The sequence below is a fragment of the Talpa occidentalis genome, unplaced genomic scaffold, assembly GCF_014898055.3.
Source record: "Talpa occidentalis isolate TD23 unplaced genomic scaffold, MPIMG_talOcc4v2.1 talOcc4.10, whole genome shotgun sequence".
Taxonomy (NCBI): domain Eukaryota; kingdom Metazoa; phylum Chordata; class Mammalia; order Eulipotyphla; family Talpidae; genus Talpa; species Talpa occidentalis.
In genome coordinates this window covers 38,673,398-38,700,270 of record NW_023600993.1, presented here as the reverse complement: position 1 = coordinate 38,700,270, position 26,873 = coordinate 38,673,398, and the positions used below count along the sequence as shown (strand labels likewise).

At 42.1% G+C, this 26,873-nt stretch overlaps 2 protein-coding genes across 2 annotated transcripts in view; one reads left to right on the top strand and one right to left on the bottom strand.

Moving 5' to 3' along the window:
- CACNA2D3 (calcium voltage-gated channel auxiliary subunit alpha2delta 3) overlaps nucleotides 1-26,873 on the bottom strand; it is an 807,400-nt gene that overhangs the window by 120,738 nt on the left and 659,789 nt on the right.
- On the top strand, nucleotides 3,999-11,028 carry LRTM1 (leucine rich repeats and transmembrane domains 1). Its single transcript, XM_037501532.1, has 2 exons — nucleotides 3,999-4,725; nucleotides 10,569-11,028. The coding sequence occupies exons 1-2, from the start codon at nucleotides 3,999-4,001 to the stop codon at nucleotides 10,979-10,981; spliced, it is 1,140 nt and encodes a 379-aa protein (XP_037357429.1). The 3' UTR covers nucleotides 10,982-11,028.

Below are 26,873 nucleotides of genomic sequence, written 5' to 3'. Positions count from 1 at the left end.
GAAGGCATTCCCACAGGTAATTGAGACACTTACTAAGTAAGACCCTACGTGCCATGCCATGTGTTGCTTTATTTACTAATCCTCAGACCAATCTTACGGAGCAAGCATGACAGTTATCCCCATGGTAGAGAAGACATGAGGCTTCCCCTGGGCAAGCCACTTACTCGGAAACATAGGGCTGGTGAATGGCGAGACTGCGTGCCATCTGATTCCAAAGCCCACACTCGCCTGCTCTTTCGTGCTGCCTGGGACCAGGGGTTCCACGACATGGCGCCTTAAGGAAAGCATGGTTTTATCCTTAGATGCAGTCGCTGTGGGCATGTGGAACATTTTGGTGTGTGGAGGGGCAGCTCCAGGCATTGAAACCCTACCTCAGAAAATGGCAGGGGATTTGCAAAAAGAAACGTTCCAATCCCTGGTGGGAAAGTTCCCAACAGCTTCAATTAGAGAACAGTCACAGTTCATTGACGCCTGATGCTCACAGGGGCGGCTTTAGAGCTTTATATGTGAAAAATGAGGAAGGGGCCAAACTTCAGCATCAGGGAAACGATGAAAGATGGAGAAGTATTTCCAAAGTCACGCACACCGAAAGGTCAATTCAACGGGGGGTGGAGAGGGAGCCGGGGAGAAACAAGGAAGCAGCTGAGAAGTATTTGTGGCACCAGGGAGAAGAGGTTGTGATGTCCACTAAAGGAAACCATGGCTATGAATTTCAGAGCATCAAGACCCTGTCAACACAGCTAATCCCCACGGATGTTGGCTGAATAAGCCTTCGGTGACCAAATGAGCACATTGTGGAAACTGTGTCAGCCTCCAGCAGGCCAATTTGTCCTCATATTACATGCTCTACTGGCTCTGGTGCTAGACCCCTGGACCAAGATGCATGTGCAGCACCCCCAACCCGATGCGGGTTGACACGGCATGGTTAATAAGTCAACAGAATTCAGAAGCCACGGCCGGATTAAGAAGGCAGTTTTATTTTGGTGCCTGGGACTTCAAGCAGATTAAATAATCAAAAAGACTGAGCCATCGGGGTCATGTTTGAATGCTACAGCTGTTCACTGAGGTTTGACAAACATTCTTTCTGTGACTCGTCCTCTGAATGGGGACGGCAGAGATGATCTTGGGAAGGCCGATATGTTAAGAAAGAAGAGGGGGCACAATCAAAAGAGCCTCTTATAGAAAACAATCCCAGCCAGATGGGGACGGAGGAAGGACTGCTTAAATAATTGGTCTCCTGAAAGCAGCGACTGTTTTCTGAATTGAAGAAAAGCACAAGCAGGATTCAGAGAAAGTGAATGAAAAGCTGGGCACCGACCTTGCCATGCCCTCCATTTGCTGCTCTGCGAGTAAGTAAAGGTAGCTGCCGCTTCAGTGCGCAGGCCTGTGGTGATGCCGTCATGAAAGATGAGATGTGATTGTGTGATATATCTCAAAATGGGTATATGTGGGGTCCTATTTTCAAGTTGTTATTCTCAGAAGACTAAACAGATGTAGGAGTGACTCTGGCAGGGGCATTTCTGTCTGTGCCATGTGGGATGCAGGGGTGGGGGTAGGCGCAAATTTACCCAGCCAGGATGGAGATATGCAGTTAGCATATCGCAGGTCATTTTATAGAAACACAGTACTTCAAGCTGGAGCTCATAGATCATTCCCCTTGGGGGTTCGGTAGTGGGAGCAAAGAAAGAATGAACAAACTAGCTAATAGTCTCAGAAAAACAAGTCTTTCATTAATAGATTAGTGGATTCTGTGGAAAATGTATTTTGAGATTTAAGATTTGATTTCCTGCAGCTAATTAATGCTTAAGACACAGTTAAAAGTACAGGGTGTCACCTCATCTCTGATGGTGAGACATTGCGGCTTTTAAAAAAGTCACTTAGGTTGTTTGCAAAATTATAAAAAGGAAAACAGGCTCTGCTCTTACATATTTTGGAAGAGGGAGGGGAATATGATGTTTTCCATCTCTTCAGCTAAATAATCTGAGCAGAATCTCCCTCAGAAGGCTCTCCAACATCTTTCTTATAGTTATAAAGCACTGTTCACAGCCGCAGAGAATTCAAGGGACCCAGGAAAACAGGCTCCAGTGCACTTGACAGTCACACTGTAAATTTCCTTAGTTACAGCCCCAAACAAACAAACAAACACACAAAGAAACTCTTTTAAGAGCTTTCTTTATGACTGAATAACTATCTAGAGTCCGAAACTATTATTTGTGTGGCCTTGTGAATTCCTCTTCCAATTTAACAAAATGTCCTTGACAGATGTTTGCCACATTTGGAAATTCAAGTCTCAGGAAAAAAGAAGGGAGTGAGCTAACTACTCTAGAAAAGGGTTCAGCAGTGTGTAAATATAAACTCAGCATCTTCCCTGTGCCCTGCCGGAGGCTCTTATTGATTCTGGAGACTCTATCCCACATCTCCATAGGGTCAGGGAAGTCTGGGCAGGGATGTTTTTTGCCGCATCATTTGTAACGCAGGGAAACTGCAACAATTCAAATGCCAGCGAGAGAGAGGCTAACCTATCTTGCATGGTCTCCCCTCGGAATATTCTACAGCCCTTCAAAGGAATAAATGGGCTCTCCTCATATCCCTATGGCTACATCAGTTTTGAGTGATTACAGTAGACTGTGAAATAAAACATGCTTATGCTTATATTTAATTACTTTAAAAAAAAACACTAAGAATAGTATGGTATGTATGCATAAATAGTATGGTATGTATGGTATGTATGCTTAACAGTCATTAAGCAGGTAAGAACCGTGAGAGATTCTGGAAGCAGACTGCCTAAGTTAAAATCATCACTCCACTGCTTATTACCTGTGTGACCTTAGGCAAATGGTTTAGCTTCCCTGTGCCTCAGTTTCCTCACTTTTAAAATGGTGATAATAGAACTAGACTTATAAAGCTATAAGGATTTAATAAAGTAACATGAAGGTTAATTAATATGCCCATTGATTAATATGTATATTAAGTATGTGGCACTTAGATTGGTGTCTGGCTCAAATACATGGTTGTTAGAGTTGTTATTATTGTGTTGATTTTAAAAGGCCTAGAGGGATCTTTCAGTAATGGGACAGGGGAGAAGAGTTTGTGGCAGAAAATGTGACTTGGGTGCTACTCAAAGGAGTGCAACTGTACTAGTAATACCTTGTCTTTCTGAGTTAAAAGAACAAAGAGATGAAAGAGACAACAAACTATGAATGATAAACTTAATTTTGTTATAGGCATGTGGGCATTGAAATTTATTATATTATTAATAGGTCTTTTCTATGTTTCTGAAATCTCTCAAAAAAATAGGAGTAGAGATAATCATCACTCATGGGACCACTACACCTGTAACGATGGACCTCAATATGTAGGAATGCTTCACACCTGTTCTACCCAACAGGGTAACCACAAGCACCATATAACTATTTAATTTAAAATGAATTAAAATTAGGGGCAAATGAAAATTCAGTTCCTTTGTGCAACTGTCCCATTTCAGGGTCATTGCAGATCCCATTGCAGCTCTTAAACCTAACCCAGAACTCCTTGCATTCCCTGGAAAGTAGAGTTTTCCATTCCCTCCCGCAACGGAAGGAGCTTGATCTGTCATCAAAACAACCTAAGTCACCTTCCCACATCCCTGGGTGAAACCTGGAGCCACACAGAGATGATGGCTACATTAGTGAACAGCAGATACAGGGCATAGAATATTTTCGCCACCACAGAGAGATCTGTTGGACAGCACTGATCTTAAGCATACTTTAACCCATGCGACTCACTGAACTTAGCATCACACTTCTAAACTTTCAGCCCAGATAATTCTGCCACACCCTACAAAGGGCACATGTCTCCAAAAAGATTTTTTTCACCTTTCTATCTGATATCCTTCAATCTTGTCTTCTACTGAGAAAGCATCTTTTCTAGGGCTTCTGACCATAGTTGGCAGAGTTTGCCTTATTTATTGACACTAGAGATGCACCCAGTTCAGCCGGTTCTACCTACGATGGTGAATAATGGAAACTCTTCTGGGTTGCAGAGAGAGAGGTTGGCTCCAAATCACAATACCAGTGGACCCAACGGGGAACAAATACAAGCATCATGTACAGAGTGACTCTTATCCTGATCTCTTCCTGTTTGTCACAGGGGAAATGCTCCTGCTCGCAAGTGGGATTTTCCTGCTCCAGGTGGCGTGTGGCTGCCCAGAGAGATGCCACTGTCACTTGTCATCCAGGTCTGTGGACTGCAGCCGGCAGGGCCTGGTTGAAATCCCTTCTGACCTGCCTCCTCAGACACAAACGCTGCTCTTACAAGATAACCAGATACACCAACTTCCTGCGTTTGCATTTAGGTCAGTGCCACAGCTCACCACCTTGAACTTGTACAACAACTCCCTCTCACATCTGGCTCCTGGAGTGTTCCATGGACTTCGGCAGCTGCAGGTCTTAAACCTAACCCAGAACTCCTTGCATTCCCTGGAAAGTAGAGTTTTCCATTCCCTCCCACAATTAAAGGAGCTTGATCTGTCATCAAACAACCTAAGTCACCTTCCCACATCCCTGGGAGGACCCTGGAAGAACCTAACTGTATTTGCAGTTCAGCAAAACCAGCTTCAGCAGGTTGATCGAGCCCTCCTAGAATCCATGCCCAGGGTGAGGCTTTTATTTCTCAAGGACAACCTCTGGAAATGCAATTGCCACTTGCTCGGTCTTAAACTCTGGCTGGAGAAATTTATCTATAAAGGTCAGTAATGTCTATTTGGAAACTGCCATCTGTGTCTTACCAGTCTAGGATAGACTGCATCTGTTCTCTGTATTAGAAGGAATGCTGGGGAGTGTGCAGGGACCGGGGTAAGCTTTTTCACATTGATGTCATTTCATGGTATGGCAAGAGGCAAGTGAGTCATTTGGGGGTGTTTAAATTCAGGTTTTTAAATTCATCTACAAATATGATTCATAGAGATAACTTCCCGCCTTTTTAATTAACAAAAAACAACAAGTTATCTATAGACCCTTAAGGAGGAGGGGAATTCAATTGCTACCCAATAGCCTCTGAACTTCAAAGTGGCACCAAGTGCCAATTTTCAGTGAGATGGAAGCAGGGCATGGCTATCTCTCCTGGGGACCTTTCCTACTCTTTGTCTGCTTCTATCCTTTTGACAGCTATCCCTGTCTGTTTTAGCAAATACCACTGTCACTGAAATTGAATGCAATATTTCCTCCTCTCTAAAGTCACATGCTATTTCTTTAATCAGGTATCAAAAACAAAGCAAGAGATCCTAGAATCTGAAAAATGAGGGGCCCTGAAAATCACCCTAGGTTCAGTAAACCAGCCCAACAGCGAAATCTGGCCCGCCTGCTGGTTTTGTAAATAAATTTTCATTGGAACTTACCACGTCCATTTATTATGTCTTGTCTGTGGCTGCTTTTTTGCTATAAGGGTAAAGTTGAAAAGCTGAAACAGACTGTATGGCAAAGCTTAAAATATTTACTATCTGGTCCTTTACAGAAAAGTTTTCCAACCCTTTCTAACTTAATGCCAGCCACTTATCAATGGGAAACAGAGGCCCAGAGAGGCTTAATGATATATCCAAGGTCATAGAGTAGAAGCACAGACAGGACAGATTGGCTTCTGAATCTTGGGCCTGTTTTCTATTTTCTATATCACAGCACTTCTTTCCTCCTGACTTTCAGGCATCATTCATTCCTTCATTTCTATATTTGAGTGCCACTTATGGTTCTAGGCACTGAGCAAAAATCAGTAACAGAAACAATCTCTGCCATCACAGAGGTTACATTCTGATAGTAGAAACAGATTAAACAAGATAACAACTATTCATTCTCCGATAAAAATTAATGCTAGAAGAAGGGGAGAGGGTGGGGGCGAGGGTCTGCTTTAGAGAGGATGGGCAGGGAAGGGCTTCTCCATGAAAGTGACATGGGTGAGCAGAAAGTGAACAATGAGGAGAGAGAATTGGGGGAAAAGACAGCATGTCAAGGGCCTGACCAGGGAGTAAGATACGTTTGACCGAGGGACAAAAAAGAGATAAACAAGTGGCCAGAACAGAGAAAGGGAACCAGAGAGCAAGGATAAGGCAACACAAGTACTCGGGGCCAGGTCATGCCAGAACAGGCAGTGCAGGCTGAGATGCTCAAATTTGATTTTAGGTAAGATGGAAATCTCTGGAAGAATTTCAGTCAGGGGAACAAAATAATCAGATTAAAAGGTCACTCTGGTGACTCCAGGGAGAGCAGAACGAAGGCTGCAGGAGCAGGAGAATGAGGGAGAATGTGATTTTAGTCACCTGGGGAGGGGATGCTAGTGGCCCAAACTGGGTGGTGAGAAGTGATCTACTCGGGGCTGATGTGGAACATCAATCTGACAGAAAGTGCTGGTTGGTCGGAGTTGGACATGAAGAAAATAGAGTTATTGAAGGGAAATGCAATTTTGCTTGGTTTTGCAGGAAGAACCAGATAAATGGTGATGCCAGTAGCTGATAAGGGGCAGACTGGGTGATGAGGGAAGTGGGTGAATACTTGTGGGAGGTGCAGAAGCCAAGGGTTTAATTCTGGGTGTTTCAGGTGTGAGGTACTCACTATAATCCCAGGGGGCGCTATTGAGTTGGTGGAAGTGTGACTGAGCATATAACTCAGGGAGATGTCAGAACTACCAACATGAATTAGGGAGGCAGTGGGACTGGATGGTCTCAGCAATTACATAGAAGGAAGTGGGTCAAAGTACCAGTGAATTCAAATATACAGTATTGAACTCAACAATACAAGAGCAAATAGTATTACCCCCAACCAGCTCATGTTTGAGTTGACCTTCAACTGGAGACATAATATGGCAAGTCTTTCTTACAGAGGTTGCAAGTAAAACTGTTGGCATCTAGAGGTGAGGTAGCAAATGTGTTCCAGACTAAATGGCAAGTGTAAGCCACATCATCACAGAAAGACAGTTTTCATCAAACTAGAACATTTCTTGGGTCTCCCTGATGGCACAAGGGGTTAAGTCTCAGCACTATCAAGCTATCTGCAGCCACTGCAGCACAAGTTCGATCCCCGGGCAGGGAGCTACCCACATGGCACAGCAGACCTCTCCTGTCTCACTCACTGCTCCCCTCAGCAGTGTATTTCAGTCAGTCTGGTGAATCCTGTCTTTGGTGAATCCTCTCACCCCTCCACCTCCGGCCTGTACCCCAGTTCTTGGATGCATAAATAAAATAAATCTTTTTTTTTTTTAAGGAAAAAAAGAACATTTCTTGACAAAACTAGTTCTCATATCAAGACACTAGAATCAACACAGGGCTGGAGCTTCCTCTTGCTGATGAATGCGCCTCACAGGCTCTCGATGTCACCAGGTGGAAGAGTCGAGTCAGGGAGTTCATAGGGCCCTTCTGATCTCACATCCCCAGACACAGCCCACATGCCCGCCCGGCAGAGCTGGTGTACATAGGCAGTAGTGTTTTTCAGGAGAAAGGTAACACTGGCTTGGGATAACAATTCCTCAGTGTCCCAATGTAACTAGAAAAAACTGATGGTTGTGAAATGTGGAGACAATCTACTTGATGTATTGAATAAAGGAAATAAGGGATCTGATATTTGCCAAGACCTAATTTAGAAAAAATCCTTAACATATGAACTCTAAGGTCACACCAAATGGCAATAAAATGCGTGGGGGATCAAGCAGGTGGTTTTGTGGCCTGAAGTGGTGTTCATTGGTTCCGCTGGCCGACTCAGTCAGGTGGCCTCTGTCTGACCACAGAGGGTGGAGACATTTAGCCTTCCTGTGGGAAAATTGTGCTTTGGTGAGGACCTGATAACGTCTCCTCCACAAAACATGCAATTAATTTGGTAACTACTAGTCCTCTCTCTGTTCATATGTAAACAAATCATCTATGCTAATATCTAAGGGTATTAAACATTTACTCTGCTTAGGCATTGTGCTAAATACTTGACATACTTTATCCAACTGCTCCTCAGGGAAATCTTTTGAGGTGAATTTCATTATTATCCCCTTCTCCCACTTTCCAGATGAGAAAGCAAAGGCACAGAATGGTCAAGTAATTTGCTCAGGGTCACACAGCTCAGTAATGGTGAGACTCAAGATTTGAAATCAATTTCTTCTAAGACAGCAGTTAAGAACAACTACTGGCCAATGGGGAGAAATAAGTGCTGGGCAAGCTGGAGCATCTTGTGTTGTCAGCTTCCATGAAGCCAGAGGGAGTGGGATCCTCAGGCAGTCATCAGCAGATTTGCCTCCCGGGTCATGGCTGCAGAGACTGTGGTAGAGAGGTGGGAGGTGAATTCTAACTGAGGATGAGGCTGTACTGGAGGCCATGGAGCCAGGCCCCCACCAGGCCCCAGCCTCTAGCCTGTGTATTTCCTTTGCTCTGGGTCCTGAGGCCATGCTTCTCACCCTAATATTAAGCAGCAGGAAGCTTGGGATAGGAGAAAAATGATGCAGCATTTGGGTGAACCAACCCAGTCTGGGTACAAGTAGGCTGATGGTGATGCCCTTTCCATGGCAGGCAGAATTTCTTCCCCTGGCAGAAGCCTCAGTCCTCGTTGTCTGGGTTGCCTTCTGCTCAAGGCCCCATGCTGCATTTCTGTATTTTTGCCTTAACAACAACCCCACAGGCAGAGATATGATGTGTTTCCATGAGACAGGGGTCTTTAGTCACAGCACAGCCCACTGTCGACTTGGATTCATCCAGAGCAGCCACACTGTACTTTTGGTCTCACACATCTCAGTAAAGGAGACAAATTCCTCCTTCTGTTTTACTGAGATTCTTGCTTCTGGGGATGTATTAAGAAGCCAGCACCAGGAGGGGCCCAAAGAAACTGTGGAAATAGGTGACTCAGTTTCAACTAGTGGCAGGAAAAGGGTGTGGGTTGAACTGAACCATATCCACTAACCCAGGGGTGCCCTTGGAGAATGCAAAATGGTCCCATCTACTAATAGGGTCATGTAGGCCTTGGTTTAGAAGGCTCAGATAGAATGAATCTGAGACTATTTATAAAATGCTCAAGTGCTATCTTGATATAATTTCATAATTCTATGGTATATACAAAGGATCTCCAATCTAACTTGGCTAAGAATAGTGCCAGGATCCACAATTGTCTCGGGGGGTGGTGTTTTCGGCAGCAGGGGTTACCTAAGTTACAGGTCATGGGAGTGGGAGGATCTTGTCAAGGGCTTTATTGAGGATCATGTGTGAACTCCACTGACTTCAGAATGTTCCAAAGAGGAGGACATAGAGGGAGATAGCAAATGTAGTGAGTGAAACTAGGATCAAGGAGGGCTGGTTTGGATTTTGGTGCATCCATCTATTTCTTCTGTGTGTGTGTGTGTGTTTCAAGTTTATTTATTTATGCATAGAAGAACTGGGGTACAGGCCAGAGGTCCAGAGGGTGATAGGATTCACCAGAGACAGAGTGGGGAACAGAAAGGGTGGATTAACTGAAATACATTGCTGAAGGGAGCAGTGGGCGAGACAGGAGAGTTCTGCTGCACCATGTGGGTCACCTCCCTGGCCGGGGATAGAACTCATGCTACAGCAGGTGCAGATAGCTTCATCATGCTGAGACTTAACCCCATGCACCACCAGGGAGGCCCTGACCTGGGAGATTTTGGACAAGAATGACTCATTACAGTGGAGTTGTGAGGACTTATCTAAGAGTTTTGTTAAATGTCAAGTCAGAAGAAAATATGATGCTTGTATGGCAAAACATTTTTTGTTTATTTGCTTGAAGTTAGTGGTCAAACTAAACCAGAATAGATTCTACTATCTCAGTGCTCTTTCTAGAAAAGATTTATTAGGTATTCACTTCCCTCCTGACCCCTCCACCCCAAACAGCAGTCGTCTACATACCTGAAGAAATCAATCACCTTATAGAGAATGGAAACGGGGTCTAATAGCTCATTGGAAAGTTTGGTACTTGAAGTAGTAAATGTTTAGAGGCCTGAGGAGACACATTAATTGTACTTAATCCCACAAACTATAATATCACTTGTCAAATCTTCAGACACACACAACACTCAAAAGACCATTCCACCTCCCCATTTGGCTTCACTGAAGTGTTCATAGACACATAAGGTTTTTGTAATTAGCACATAACATCGCAACAGTGGACACTTGTTGTTGTTGTTGTGTGTGTGTTTTTTTTTTAGTTTAGTTTAGATTTCCAGTGGGAATCAGGCACAATAGATTTATTGTCTGGTGGGGTTCATTAGGGTTGTGAGTGGCAGGAAAGTTGTTGGCAACAGCACCTCAGGTTGGCCTCCAGTGCCCCGTCTCATCAGCTTTTGCATTGTTTCCCCCCCAGCATTTATAAGGTAAAGGTAACCTGACTTCTAATGAATGCTTGGTCATACATAATTGCCAATTTTGTGTGTGGCATTTTTTGCATTGAGCCAATTTAAAAATTCTAAAATCATAAAATATGGTTGTTAAGTTCTTTGACTCCAGAAAAAAAAAATAAGGTGCTTTATAAATTCCATCTGCCTGTGTGTTTGCAGGCTGAGGGTTTGGGAACTCAGTTGTATCTGGCTCTGTTATCATCTGCTGCTTTTGTCTTTTCAAGGGGGAGTAATGGACGGTGTCATCTGCGTGTCACCAGATTCCTGGACGGGAAAGGACCTCCTTCAAATCCCTCACGAGCTGTACCAGCCCTGCCCTTTTGCTTCCCCAAACCTGGAGTCCTCGGGGGGCCTACAACCAGGCTCCTCCCCCCAGGCTGTCCCAGGGCTCCCTGACAGTCACTCGGAATGTCAGCTCAAACCCAAACCGAGGCCGGCCAACCTTCGTCATGCTGTGGCCACTGTTGTCATTACGGGGGTCGTGTGTGGGGTCGTGTGTCTAATGATGCTGGCCTCCACCATTTATGGCTGCACCTATGCAGCCCTTACAGCCCAGGGCCACAGAGGACCCCTGGCTCTACCCAGTGAACCAGCAAAGACAAAAGGGAAAAATCTATTTGACAGTTCACCAGCCTGAGATCTTTCATCTAAAATAGGAATAATCATTTCAGGGCAGAAGAGCATGCCCGAGTACAGCTGAAGTTCACTGTCACTGCCTCATTGTGCTTTCTGCGAGATGAAAAAGAACAAAAACAAAAGATGAGTCTTTAAAAAAATATTCCTGGGAAGAAATTCATGTTGAGACTCTTAAAATACCATAGATGAAATAGAGATACTTGTGCTCTGTGCCTGAGAAGTTATTACAACTTTTCTATGTGGGGGAAGATGCCATGTCTTTCAGGTACTTTTCTTGAATTAAGTTGCTTTTACAGAGCAACAGAAACTCAAACACACGTGCCAGTCAGCATTCCTGGGAGCTTTATGGTCCACTGGAAAACTGCCCGATTTTGAGTGCCTGGGAAGAGACTGGTGATCTTACCCGTGGGGCACTGAATGCCTCTATAATTCAAATTCATGCTAGATCGGTGATACTTTTAGATGTTGTGTATGTTATATATTTAATGGGAGCGTCTGTTGGTTGGGAATTTCGGAGCTTGCCACAAGAGTCAGATTATATTTAATTTTCTAAATCAGAAAACCATTTGGGGCTTTCTAGGCCACAGAGGAAGAGGAGGGTTCCATGTCTGGATAATGGGACTCAGACCCAGAGTCTGGGGAAGTTTTCTGATGCAAAGGTAAATAACATATAAACAAACACAATGAGGATGGGGAGCCGGAATTCAGGGCAGATACTACCAAAAGGCCATATCCACCAGGCGATTGCAGCCTTCCATTTATAACTCTCACAGCAGGAATGAATTTAGGGTGGGCTGAGAGCGAGATAATGGCTTGTGTGGCTCTGTATCTCCATACATAGTGCACAGAGTCACGGGCCTGTACAGCCACACCCACACATAAACATACTCGGAGCAATCAGTTTACCCACTAATGAAACGCAGCCGTGGCAGGGTGGAAGCCAGCAGCTGTTGACCACCACCCAGATTGTCTACTCAACACTCTGGGATAGGAAGTAAGAAGGAAGCCTGAAGAGAGCAGGAATTACCAAGAGACTCGAGATATGCAGCAGCAGCCATCCTGAACATTATTTAGGCGGTGGTTTGAAAAAATCAGGTGTGGCTTGTTTTACTCTGCAGACACGGTCCTGAAGACTTGCATGCAAAGTGAATTTTTGTAAATTGAATCATCATTTTAATGCAGTAGGGGAGCTCGCTATTTAAAGGAACCTTTCATGGAATCTTTCTATAATGGCAATAATTGGCTCCAGATTTACGCATTTATAAATTTGCATTTTCTCATGCTAGGTTTTCTTAAAGTGGAATCTACCTGCTCTCTCTCATGATGAGCCACCACATATTTAGTCACCTATTAGTATTAAAATCATTTTACAGAGAGGAGTTAAAGAGTTGTTAAAAGCAGTGAATAGCAAATACAGGGCAAGCTGTCTCTCCAGAGGCCTTGACAGACATCGCTAATCAATCCCAGCTCTCCTCCCAGCTGAGCCCCCATGAACCACACATGCCTTCTTAAGACAGCACTGTAGGCAACCAGAACTAATCAATTGGAATTGGTTCAAAGGATAAAACACATTTGCCATTCAGGGTACTGGCTCTACATTCACTCCTTTAGGCCATGTAAAAACTGGTTGCGATCCTAAATCAGTAGTCCCTTCCCTAAGCTGGAATGTGAATGGGAGGTCCAGAAATGCAGGGGTGCTTTGTCTCCCTGTCTGATGTGGCCTGTGCCTTTCCCAGCAGTGGAGACCCAGAGGAACCTACCAGAGCCCATCTTGTAAATACACATACGGAGAACCCCAAATCCACACAGAGGCCATCTATAGCTGCCACAGCTCTTCTTTACTTGTGTAGGCCTCTGCATTCCCCCCAACTACCCCCATCCCAGGCTAAAGATCTGCCCCCTTTTTAGAGCAGCAATTTTGCTACATGATTTTTCTGGGGAAAGAAGCTTAAGCTTTGATGGTAATCCCCCTACCCCAACCTGAATATTAAAATAAACTTATATATGCTGAAAAGAAGATTGGAAATTTCACATGCATTTTAAGATCTAAAAGACCCTAGTGAAAGCTGGTTTGTATGGCCTTCATTCCAGGCCCTGGTACCTCCTTTTTAAGATGCCGTATTACTTCAGTGGGCAAGGCTGGTCTCCCATCTAAGGACTAGTTATTTTCTAGGTGAAAAATTCTTTCTTTCCCTTCTCCTGGACTGTGAGTCCTGGCCAAAAAAGCAATGTAAGAGAGGAAATTGAGAAGATCTTTTTATATGTCGTCCCTGTTTCCCCTAACGTTTCCAGAGTTTGCACTGCATACCATGCATGGTGAGAGGTGTTCTCATGAGCATTCGTCATGTCATCCTGGAAACGACCCTGGGAGATAGTTTGAACAGATATTACATAAGCTGGGAATGACTCTGGCCAATAACGCATGCTTCTTCTCACGGCTGTGATTTAAGACTGCAAGTGCACGCTGCTCTGCCAGAGATTTGGTGACACTTCAGGTCAACCCTGACCCCCTGCCCACAGTGATTACATGAGAGAGCTTTCAATACACCGCAGAAAACCCTGAACTTGGCGAGCATCCTCATTCGTCAACACCCATGTCCTATTAGATTTCTAAGTACAGATGATAACTCAGGCAAATGGATTTCTGCTTTATGAGTAGTGTTTAAAGAAATGATTAAAATGATGCATGCATATATTCAGATTCCTATCTTTTGCCTACAGTCACCACAAACAGCAATTGGCAATGAAAATAATTACCCTGAAACATCAACAGCCTCTCAGAACAGAAAAAAATACATAAATCAAATTGTTTAGATGAACAAATGCAGAGTTATCATTTGTTAATACGAGAAATGAAATGTTTTAACTGTAAAAAACATTGCAGATGAAAGACCCAATTTGCAGGGTATTCTGTGAGAACCACAAATTATCTTTCACAACCACTACAGCTCATAAGGGGTAATTTGCAAACGCCTCATAGATTATTTTCAGCTGTTTATTGCTGCTGTCATATTCATAGATTTCCCTATAAAAAATGTCTTTTCCATCATAAGAGCCTGGCTACATTGTGAATAAAATCACGTTTGGTATTGTTTCTGAGAAACCATCTAAAATAATAGTTTTTTCATCATATTTAGTGGAATAGTATGACTGTAAACTGGTGATTTTTGCTTTGCTAGAGGGCAGAAATTCATGGTAGTGGGACCCAACAGATGCTCTAGCTCTCTGAAGTGAGGCATATAAGGGTGTTGAGGTGATGGCGTGAGGAAAAGAGGTTGTGGAGAAAGAAAACTAGTGTTAAACCTGTATCTGAGAAGCTTTTCAAATTAAGGCAAATATCCCTGACCCTTTGGAAAGACTCTTAAGCTTAAGATGATAAAATGCCAATGGTCAGCTGGGGCTTTATTTTTCATAACAAAATCTCAAGTCTGAAAAGTGACTCATGTAATTTCCTCCAGAAGATTCTTGAAAATTAAATCTCATTGCCTGAATTAACCAAGTTAACCCAGAAACAAGAAACTCTTGTCTTAGATCCTAAATGGGGAAGTGGATAAATTTCTAAAATAATTTTTCTGTGACATATTAACATAATTATAAAACAACTGTTAGAAACCTGTAACTTTCTATTGCAAATCAGGAACAGCTATTTCCAGTTTGGCCATGCCCACTGGTGTACCAGCAAATGGTATTCCAACCCTACATGGGCTCACTGGCTTGTGGTTTATATGCACAATATCAGGAGCCATCCTGTTTTTCCTTTTGATGAAAATGATTTATTTTTTAAAGCTCAAATTGGAGTGAGTTCTCAAAGAAACCTCGTCCCATTCAGAGGAGCACTTAATAATGCACCACTCTCCTTTCAGATTCTGGGCTGACTAGTCATATCTCCTTTCCTCCCTAATAACACTGAATAGTCATTTGGACAGAAAGGATGTTATCCAATTACAAAAGCCTATCAAGAAAACCCAGAAAAAGGGGTCTCCCTGGTGGTGCAAGGGGTTAAGACGCAGCACTAGAAACCTATCCTCAGCCACTGCAGCACAAGGTCAATCCCTGGTCAGGGAGGTGACCCACATGGTGCAGCAGACCTCTCTTGACTCACCTGCTGCTCCCCTCAGGAGTGTATTTCAATCAGTCTGCCTATTCTGTTCCCCACTCTGTCTCTGGTGAATCTTTTCACCCCCAACCCCTCTGGCCTGTACCCTAGTTCTTGTATGCATAAATAAATAAATCTTAAAAAAAAAGAAAACCCAGAATATTGGGAGCTGGGATGAGCCTTGAAGAGCCTTTAGTCTAAGGATAGCTGTACCTACCTACCCACTTTAAACACTGCCTGTAGATCAAAGCAAACTTATCCGCTGAGTCCAGCCTCAAAATCTTTTTAAATCTGTGTTCTAGGTACCTAATACTGATCAGCTGAAACTGGCATTTACATATCCTATATTTTGGGTTTCTAAAGATACTTAACTCCTACAATACCTCCAATTAAGACCTTGCTTTTTTAATTCATTAGAGAGAAGATTCTCATATGATAAGAACAGATATACTTTTTATTGCTAATTATTTCCAAAAAATGAACACCAGAACACTTATCTAGGGTAAGTAATCAGAATAGCAGCAGCCGCTGGAGGTGGCATCCCCTTACCAACCTGCAATGTCCCACTAAATGGAAGACATCTAGAAGCTAACGTTTGTCTCAGAGCTGTATATATCAATTAGCTTCCCATCTTACGCTGCCCAAGGAGATCTCTAAAATCAACAGTGTGGGACATTCAAGGAGAAGCCATTTACCCTGTTCATTGGTAAATACTCCATATTTTCATAATGATTAAAATTAAGAAAGCAACCTAATATGGAGCACCCAAAAAAGTACTGGAAGAAAAATAAAGCCAATGATGTTCTGAAGATACAGAAAAAACGGGAAAGATTAATTTTAAAACATATCTTGATACAATTTTTAAAGTTTCTGGTTGTATGTGGTGTACATTATACACCCTCACAATCAATACATTATACATCCTCACATTCCAGTAGCAAAATCATATCCTATGGCTAAGTTCAGTGTTTATGAGGCAAGGAAGTAAACAGTTGCAGTAGGCAGGTGCTTCAAGTGACATGGCAATGAATAAGGACATGGGAAAGTAAATTACTGAAAATCAAAAAATAATGAATCTTCATAGTAAACAAGTAAATACAACTAGATAAGTAAATAAATGATAAATGAATATAATCTACCATAGTCATCATCACAAACACATAAGACATACTGCAACACACTGAATCAGTGATACAAAACACATACTAGAGAATACTCATTCCCAAATACAAAAGAGGAATAAAGGGAGGAAAACAATATAATATGATAGAAATGGAAAAACAATAGTAAAGAAAACAATAGGACACCAAATTTGCAAATAAATAGATTAGAACACATTAAGCAGAAAGAAAATATATGAAAATCCATCTTCCTGAGCTAAAGAAAAACCCAAGTTATATAGATCAAGCAAGGCTTACTATTGTAAAACAGAATAATGAAAAAGCATCAAAAGTTAGTCTAGGGGCCTCCCTGGTGGCACAAGGGGTTAAGCACTGCACTATGAAGCAATCCACAGCCACTGCAGCACAAGTTCAATCCCCAGCCAGCCAGGGAGCAACCCACATGGCGGAGCAGACCTCTCCTGTCTCATCTGCTGCTCCCCTCAGCAGTGTGATTCAGTCAGTCTGCCTGTTTTGCTCCCCACTCTGTCTCTGGTGGATCCTCTCACCCCTGCATCTCTGGCCTGTACCTCAGCTCTTGTATGCATAAATAAATAAATCTTTAAAAAAAAAAGTTAGTCTAGGTTAGTAACTGGCACATACATGTCTCAACCAGTATAAATTAGAGAAAAATAATTAAATGAATCAAATAGCTTCTGGTAAAATTTAAGCAAAAAATTATAATCTGAAAACAACGACAACTAAAATATAAGAATAAACCAAAATAAGGTTACAATACTGAGACATGCAGAAGCTCAGCGAGCATGATACCTATGCATTGCTTCTGAAGAAAAATAACTCAAGATTTTTACTTTAATTGATCCGAGGAATGAATTATAAAAAGAAAGAGGGAAGAAAATGTGGAGGAAGAATGTGAGAATTCAACAATGTGTAATTCATGGCATTAAAGTAGCAGTGTTAAGCACTAAAATCAGTTAAAGCCAGAGCTAAGTCTCAATGGTTTTGTTATTATGGTTACAAACAATGCAAAGTTAATAATTTAGCAAAATTTTCAGCAACTGCTGCATGCCAGGATTTTTTTTTTTTTAAGAATCAGAAATCAAGGAGAGAACAAAAAACACTAAGTGTATGCACTGTTGAACTTAAAATCTAACAGAGGGAGAAGATAAATATAAATTACATCAAGAGTGAAGGGCACAGAACGCTGGAAATATAGAGAGGAAGAGGTTCTATTTTAAATATAGTGATCAGGAAAGATTGCTCTGAGAAAATTTTGAGCAGACATTAGAGGAAACGATGGGGAAAGTGGTGAAGATATCTGGAGATAGATAGTCCCACAGAGGTGTAACCAGGTACACAGGTCCTGAGACAGGAGTAAACTTGATGTATTGAAAGAACAACAAAAAGGCTGCGGTTGACTGGGCCAAATGGGAGTAGAAGGAGGCGAGGTTAGAGGGTAACTAGGAATCAAATCATGTTGGACCTTATAGGTTGTAGCAGGAGGCTTTCACGGTGATTTTCAATGATTCTCACCTCCTAAGATGCATGCTGTATTCAGCTATCTCTCCTTGAAGGTGTGCTGGAGCTAGTGACTTGTTCCTAACAAACAGGATATACAAAAGTGATAGGATAGCATTTCCAAGATTAAGTTACAAAATAGCTCTGGCTAGCATTTTGTTCATCCTCTCTGGCTTATTCTGATGGGGGTCAAATACACTGTGAACTGACCAATGGAGACAGCAAGGAAGTATGGGAAGCCTCTAGCCAACAACAAGGAAATGAATCCTCCTAATGAGATGATGAGAGAATGTGAAGCATTTTGTCTCCCTGTCGAGCCTTCAGAAGAGACCACAGCCCTCAAAAGACACTTTAATTGCAGCCTCAACAGGGACTCTGGCCCAGCACCTTCACTGCAGCCTTTGCGGGATGAGCCACAGGACCCGGCTAAACTTCACCCAGATTCCTGACTCCCAGAAACTATAAGATAGTAAATACTGAATATTGGTAGCTTTAGGCAGTTAAGTCTTGGCATAATTTGTTATGCAGCAACAGGGAACTAATACATGAACCATTGTGGGTATTTTGGCTTTAACTCTAAGTAAATTGGGAAGTCAATAGAGAGTTTTGAGTAGAGGACTGACAAGCCATTACTTATTTTTTAACATGATCATTGTGGTTCTTATATAGAATAGATTGAGTTTGGAGGTGGTTTAGAGCAGGGAAATTAATTGGAAGAGCACTATAACAATCTCGGGGAGAGGTGATGGTGGGCTGGCCCACTGGGATGCAGTGAGGTAACGAGACGTGGTCAGAATCTGTGCATTATTTGAAAGAAGAACAACACATAGATTGGATGTGGGAGTGGACAGAAAGAGTCAAAAATGACCTCAAGATCCTTATCTGAACAGTTAAGAAAATGATATTTTTGAGATAATTAAGAATTCAAATACTGAGGAGGAAATAGGTAATTAGAAATTGTTATTACTAGGTGTGGTAATGCTATTTTTATATTAAGATGCAGAGAAATCCTATCCTTTGGAGATGTACCCCAAAATGTTTATTAATGAAATAATTTGATGACTATGATCTGATTTAAAGCCACATGGGTGAGGTGGAAATGAATTGGCTTGTTCAAGGGTGCAATGGCTGTGGGTTGATACCTACTGGGGTTGGGTGAAGGATGCATGGATTTTCTTTTTATTTTCTGGGTATATTCACTTCTATCCAAAATAAATGTCAAAAAATAGAATGACTCCAAGTTTGTGGATGAATATCTTGATAACTAACATTACCTAGACTAGCATAACTAGGAAAGTAGAATAGAGAGGGGGGATGTGAGTAAAACCAGAACTTCAGTCTGGAATCCATTGAATTTGATAGGTTTATTTGAGAAGGAGTAGAGACACTGGGTAATCAAGAGCTAGACAAGTTATAAGTGGTCTGGATTGGGAATCACCAGCTCACAGATGATATTTAAGCTTTAAGAATGGAGAGAAGGCATAGGAGAGACCGCTGAGGTCCTTTATCATTTACATTCAGGGACTAGAATCAGCAAAGACCCAGGCAGGCTAAGCCCTGGGGTAGTAAACCAAGTAAAGGGATATTTCAGGAAGAATCTAATCAACAGGGCCAAGTACCACTGATGCACTCAGAAAAATGAACATCTAAAGTTTAATTTTGGATTTGATTATATGGATGCTATTGGTAACCCTGATGAGAAATATTTCCCTGTGGATAAAAATGACTGTAGCGGAATGCAGAGACAATGGAAGAGAAGTGGGAAGGGCATAAAAAATTAACATAACAAATGAAATAATTTAAGAACAAAAATAATTGTGGCTTAAAAACATGACCATGTCATAAAAAATCTGGAAGTTGGTGGAAGTCCAGTGAAATGAAAATATATACAATAATCATACACTACATTTCCATTCTGAAAGTTCTTTTTTTTTTTAAAGATTTATTTATTTATTTATACAAGCACTGGGTATAGTCAGAAGCGCAGAAGGGTGAGAGAATTCACCAGAGCCAGAGCGGGGAACAGAACAGGCAGATTGACGAGAAATACACTGCTGAGGGGAGCAGCGGGTGGCAGGAGAGGTCTGCGCGCCATGTGGGACCCTCGCTGGTGGCTGGGGATCGAACCGGCGCTGCAGAGGCTGCAGGCAGCTTTGCAGCCCAGCGCTCAACCACTGTGCCACCAGGGGAGGCCCCATTCTAAAAGTTCTTGTTTAGTTTAAAGACAACTGTACGCCCCTAACCCCTACCCCTACCCCTACATCCACTCCACACTGCCCCCAACCTGAGCCTGGTCACCTGTAATTTGACCTTGAAGTTAGAGTGATATTCAGATACCAATCCTGACATCATGCAGGTCTTCTCAATCAGAAGAGAACCCAGGGGGCTCTTGGTGAGTGAAAACTCTGGGAGGTAGTGGGAATAAAGAACCTTTGATCAGCACTGTCCCTTTCCCACCACGGAGTGGTCAAAGCATTTTCCATGGGTGAAAGTCCACCAACTAACTGTCAATATGTTTAAGTTCCTGCTGCAGACTCTGCTCATGCCCATCCCTTTCTTCCCAGGGAGGGGAAACCATGTCAGCTCATTTATCCTCTGGGGGCCTTCACTTAGCATGAGTCATATATATTCTAGTCTTAACTGAGATCAAAATCCCAACAAGGTCACTTGGAGATTTGCCTGGATAAAGGCAGCTAAATAAATCCCCAAATCTCTCATGAGCAATGCTGAAAAAAAAAAAAAAAAATCCCAGAAACTGTTTTCCACCAAAGCATGTGAGGGCATTTCCAATGCTCGACCAAGCATTATGTTGATTACAGTGTTCAGAGGTTTATAAACTAGGGGAAGATTAAGCAAATCACTGTCTTGACTGACAATGAGAGCATATATTTTTAGAAAGCTTAGCATCTCTGATTGGGATTTCTGTGTAACCTTATGTACAAAAACATTAGGCACAACTGATGGATAACTCCATATATGCAGGTCTCTGTCTTCTTCTACTCACAAAGTATCTCATTTAAATACCCACTTCATTTTTTTTTTGAATAAGTGAGAGAAAAAAGTATTTTTTTTAAACAGACAGTGACATATTTTCATCAAAAGCAGGGCTTGGACAAAGTTTTTCTGTAAAGGAATAGTCAGTATATATTTTTGATATTGTTGTCCATATAGTCATTATCCAGCTGCTGGCTTAATGCCATTTTAGCAGGAAGGGGCATGCTGTATTCAATAAAACATCACTGACAAAAAGAGGAGATAAGATCTTCTATCTAGACAAGTATCTGATGAGGTAGTTAAAACCAGAATATATAAAGAAATCATATCTCAACAACATAAAGGTTAATAATCTAAATATGAGCAAAAAATCTGAATAGACATTTCTTGAACTAAAATATGCAAGTGGCCAATAAACATATACAAAGAAGTTCAGCATAATTAGTCATTAGGGAAATACAAATTACTTCACACCCCCAGGATAGGTAAAATTAAAAAAAAAAAAAAGACAGCTGTAAGTGTTGATGAAGATGTAGAAAAATTAAAACATTGGTGTTGGTAGGATCATAAAATGGTGTAGTCACTTTGGAAAATAGTTTGGCAATTCTTCAGACATGGCGTTAACATATGACCTGACAATGTAACTCGTAGGTCTCTACCCAAAAGAAATGAAAACATCTATCTGCACAAAAACTTGCACATAAGTGTTCACATCACCATTATTAATAGATAAAAAGTGGGTAATACCCAAATGTCTCTTCCCTCAATTGATGAATGAATGAAATGTATATACACATGGAATATTATTTGGCAATCAAAAAGGTTTTGACACATGCTAAAACATGTTTCCAAGGACGACCTAGGAAACACTGAGCTGAGTGAAAGAGGCTGATCACAGAAGGTCACAAATTGTATGATTTTATTTATCTGCAATATTCAGAATAGAAAGTCCACAAAGACAGAAAGTAGATTAGTGGTTTCCTGAGGAGGAGGGAGTGGAATATCAAGAATATGTGTTTGTGAGTTTGGGGGGGATTTGAGGGAGGACGTTGTAATTGTTCTAAAATGAGATTGTGATGATGGTTGTACAACTCCGTCCATATATTAAAGCCCAAGAACCAAATTTTACAACAGAAATGTATCTCAATAAAACTACAAAAATCAAACAAGCAACGGCCTAGAATTGTGGGATGTAGTTTGCCAATTTCTATTCCAAGGCATAGGAGAATTTCCTTTTTATCATAAAACAGGTCAAGATACTATAATGACATTCCCTATGCAACTTTTCATAGAGAATAGCACATGAGAATAAGCATTGTGCAGTGAGTGGTAGTGAGGGTGACACAGTCATTTTTAACAATAATAGCAATAATTTAGCAACAAACCATTATTGAGTGCTTACCTGTAAGCACTGACCGAACACTATATATTTCTCATTTAATTCTCCCACCAGGAACCCCTCAAACCCAGACTGTTTCCATTATTGGTTAAATCCTTCCTTTCTGTGGTGATGAACCAAATCTCCATGTTTAAAAATAAGCTATTTGCAAGCTGATCTAAGTATCACTCAATCTCACTTTACAAATGTGAAAACTAAAGTCAAGAGTGGGAGGGGGAAGGACCCTGCACTCACTCATAAAGTCTTGGTCTGCCTTGTCTTTAATATCCAAATCCCATTGGGACCCCAAAAAGAGGGGTTTCAACTTGCCCATTCAAAACCTGGAAGACAGGTATGAAAAACTGTTACCCCAAAATGTAGATGCTGATTTTCAGGTGTAGGATGTGTTGGAACTTATGACAAGGTTTATAAAGAGACAGTGACTCTTGGAAGTGAGTGTCCTGGAGTGTTAGCAAAGAGGATCCAGTTTCTCAAAACTCTGGGCTATTTTTATTCCTGGAGCAATAATCCTCAATGTGCTGCTGTCACAGCTATTGTGGCGTCCAGAGCAGCTGTTCCTCTGGCCAGCTCCAACTCAAATTCTATTGCGGACTTGAAATACGCCATGATTGGTAGCTACAGAAATGGATTCTTTCTATAAAGTTTGCTGTTGTTAATCCTACTGGCTTAGACCTCCTTTCACCCCTGCATTGCACTCATTTGTCATCTTAAAAAACAAGCACCATACACATGAAAAGCCCAACTTCATAGCTGACATTTAAATTTGCCTTGGGTTTCCCACCTTCTCCCCAGCCATCTGCTGTGCCTTTTATTTTTTTTTAAAGATTTATTTATTTATTTATACAAGAACGGTGGGGAACAGGCCAGATCCGCGGGATGGTGAGAGGATTCACCAGAGACAGAGCGGGGAACAGAACAGGCAGACCAACGAAATACACTGCTGAGGGGAGCAGCGGGCAGGACAGGAGAGGTCTGCTGCACTATGTGGGACCCTGGCCGGCCGGCATTGAACCTGCACTGCAGAGGCTGCGGTCAGTTCACAGTGCTGCGCTCAACCGCCTGTGCCACAAGGGGAGGCCCTGCTGTGCCTTTAGATCCTAGTAAATATCCCCAAACCTGACACATTCAAGTTTCAGAGTGCCCACCTGGAACATGGACACAAAGGTATGCGGGATCTTGTTTAAAGATTCTATGGGAGGGCCTCCCTGGTGGTGCAGGGGTTAGACCCTGTGCTATCAAGCTATCACCAGACACAGCAGCACGAGTTCCATCCCTGACCTGGGAGCTGACCCTCACGGTGCAACAGACCTCTCCTGCTTGGCCCGGTGCTCCCCTCAGCAGTGTATTTCAGTAGATCTGCCTGTTCTGCTCCCCACTCTGTCTCTGGTGATTCCTCACCCACACCCCCCCTACCCGCACCTCTGGCTTACAGCCCAGTTCTTGTATGCATAAATAAATAAATTGTAGAAAAAAAAAAAAAAAAAAAAAAGATTCTATGGGAATTTCATTCCCGCTGCCAGGAATGCTTTTCCCACAGATCTTTGTTGCATCTCACCATTCAGATTGCTGCTCATGTTTTCTCTTTAAGGAGACTTTCCCTGAGCACCTCTCCCCCAAATTTGGAGAGGCAGCACCCGGACACACAGCCTGGCACACACAAGCAAGTACATGAGGCCACTGCCAACCACACTTCATCTATTGTCTCTAGGGCATTTACCACTGCTAGAGTTTCCCTCTCTCCTCCCTTTGTTCTAGCTTTCTTTACTCAGCTCTAACAACGTAGGTTGGTTAGCTGCATTATTCCAGACATTGTAGTGAAATCATAGACTCCAAATATGTGCAATACTACCAAAGGACTGTTGTTAGCAGAATGTTTGCCTATGACATTTTCACTCAACTCTAACGAAGGGTCTCTATTAAATAGTACACTCATATTAAATCACACACACCTGACAAGCACTAATGGTTAATGATGTTAATCAATCTCTTTCCTTATTAGCTAGTTAAAGTGAGAACTGTATGCTAGTGTCAAACATTCCTGTTCATTATCTTGCCCAGAATTATGCAAATGAGGACCACATCACCTGCATTTTCAAACTTTTACCTGTGAATGGGTCAAATATGGTCTATGTTCCTTCTAAAGGAGTAAATTAAGAGATCAGAGCCTCCCCAAAATTTACTCAAAATCAAGGAATGTTACTCTTATACCAGCAAATTTTTGATATGTAAATCATATGTTAAGAAACTGCTTCTATAAGAAACTGTTGCCTCTAATGTCTATAATCTATTTCTTTCTGCTGCTGGTCAGATTGGCTGTTCTAAGCATCAAGTAAGATGTGTGGACCTCAGAAAAGACATCTGCTGATGCATAGATAACCAGTAAGCCACACTGTCACCATTAGGAGGGGACACTAAATGGTTTTTTAATCCCTTAAAATATTAATATTGGTCTGCATCATATTATTATGGTGTCAAAAGCTATTTTGCTTCTGAGAGTTTCAGAGTTTCACTTAAGTACTTCTGTCTGGTCTAAGTACACTTTGAAAGCTTATTAAGTACCTACATATAGCAGGTGAAGAGAAAGTCTTTCTTCCTTGAGCAATTTATTTGGCCAATGTCTTTGACAAATTTACTACATGTCAGCCCTTGTACTTTGCATTAGAAATAAAAAGATAATTATGATGGCCTTTCCCTTGGAGAATTTATAATTTATTTAAGAAATCAAACTGGAACATTTTTAGAAGAAATTTTAGTTTCTGGTATGCTATAATTTACATTTTAATGCAAATGCAAATAATTCAGAGTATATTATCTATTATTTTAAAAATCCAGACTCTGAACTCTTAAAAAAAGTGAGGAGAGGGGCCTCCCTAGTGGTGCAAGGGGTTAAGCACAGCACTGTGAAGCTATCTGCAGCCTCTACAGCACTAGTTCAATTCCTGGCCAGCCAGGGAGCTACCCACATGGTGCAGCAGACCTCTCCTGTCTCGCCTGCTGCTCCTCTCAGCAGTGTATTTCAGTCAGTCCACCTGTTCTGCTCCCCACTCTGTCTCTGGTGAATCCTCTCACCTTCTGCACCTCTGGCCTGTACCCACTTCTTGTGTGCATAAATAAACAGATAAATATTTTACAAAATAAAAAAAAAGTGAGGAAATATATTTTGTATTGTCAGAGGGAGAGTCTAAAAGATGAATAAGGAAATCAGACATACACTTCAAGGAGGGAAGAACTTCCCTGCATAGTTTCACCTTCTGACTTGTCTCAGTTTCTCCTGCTTGTACATTTCTCTTCCCCAGATCATTTCCATCCTACCTATGCTGGTTGGTCTGTAGGAGCTGGTCTCTCCATTGGGAGTAAAGTGGAGAATTAATGCCATGGTGTAGGGTAAGGTAAAAAAGCACCAGGCTTTTCTGCCCTCCCGCCATCAGGATAGATGATGGATCCTTGCGGTCCTGAATGCATGCCTGATGGCGGGCACCTGGAATAGGGTGTGGGCATATGTAGATGGGATTCACCTGGGCTAAGACTGGGCTTTTAAGGGCAGCGTCACAGGGACCCCAGAACAGAACAAGAGGAACAGCAGAGCAAAAGAGAGAGCAAAATAAAAGCAGACACCACCAGAGGAGGCCGGAGAGCCCAGAAAGAGTGAAGACTTGCTGGGGGCTGGGAGGCCTGCCAGGCTCCTGGCCCCATGGCACCCCTTGGTAAATCCTAAAAGAAGTCTGCAAAAGCCACCAAGGGCTCCAGGACTCCTCCTTTACTCCGTCTGCTCGGGTCATAGATATCCTGCTCTGTGCCCTTCCTGCCCTTACACATGGTCTAGATAATTTATGAAACTCAAGTGGATAATAACTAAATAGAGGCAAAACAGGTCTCTACCAGTTCAAGTCAATTTACAGGATTCTCATTGAGAGTCATTGCTGTGTTCCAGATACTGGGTCTCCATTGGGTATGCTGTGGGGTACAAAGATGAAAGAACAAAGTCTTTGACCTGTAGGGGCTTCTAGATAATTATTCAGTTTTTCAATTCACTTGCTCTAAATAGCTACTATTTTGTGAATCTCTGGGCAGAGGGAGGGAATACCTAGCACAGGGCCTGGTTATTATTTATGTATATCTAGACTGCTCTGCAAAAGCAGGAACACAGGAACTATGTATTGAATAAATGGATGAATGGCTATGCTACCAACTTGAAGATAAAAACGCGTACTCTTAACTCCTATCATTTTTATACTTCTTCATATCCAAATATTTTCTTGTTTGTTTTCTCTTTGTATCCCCAAACTAACCCAGAGCAAGGTAACACTATATTAGATAGGCCTTCAGAGACCCAAGCCATATATTTAGCAAGTCACAGAGTGAGTGACAAACCTGTGTGGACCTGAAAGTCCAAGTTCACCTTTCCAACAAGAAAAGTCAAAGGGATTAGGGGCGTGATGCACAGAATATCCCACGGCTTTGGAGAGACTTGGAAGACCAAAAAGACAGTCCTGCCACTTCTTCCCTTGCAGTGGAAAAGCAATTAAGAAAATTCAGCATGCTATTGTCAGCTGGAGAGCTGGCAGGTTCTGCAAGAGAAAGGCTGTAAGCAATGTCACAGGCCAGGAAGATGGATGGGCCCGTTTATGCGCTGCAGCTGACGTATCAATGGAATCCTGCCCAGTCTGACTGCCCTTTCTTCAAAGATGTCATTGACAGATGAGTATCTAAATGTTTTTTATTTTAAAAAGAAAACAAGAAGAAAGAAACAAAGAGAATAAAACAA

Excerpts from the sequence above, each read along its gene's own strand:
- LRTM1 (XM_037501532.1), top strand. The coding sequence starts at position 3,999 with ATGGAAACTCTTCTGGGTTGCAGAGAGAGAGGTTGGCTCCAAATCACA. Across the intron at positions 4,726-10,568 it reads GGAGAAATTTATCTATAAAG|GGGGAGTAATGGACGGTGTC; the intron begins GTCAGTAATGTC and ends TGTCTTTTCAAG.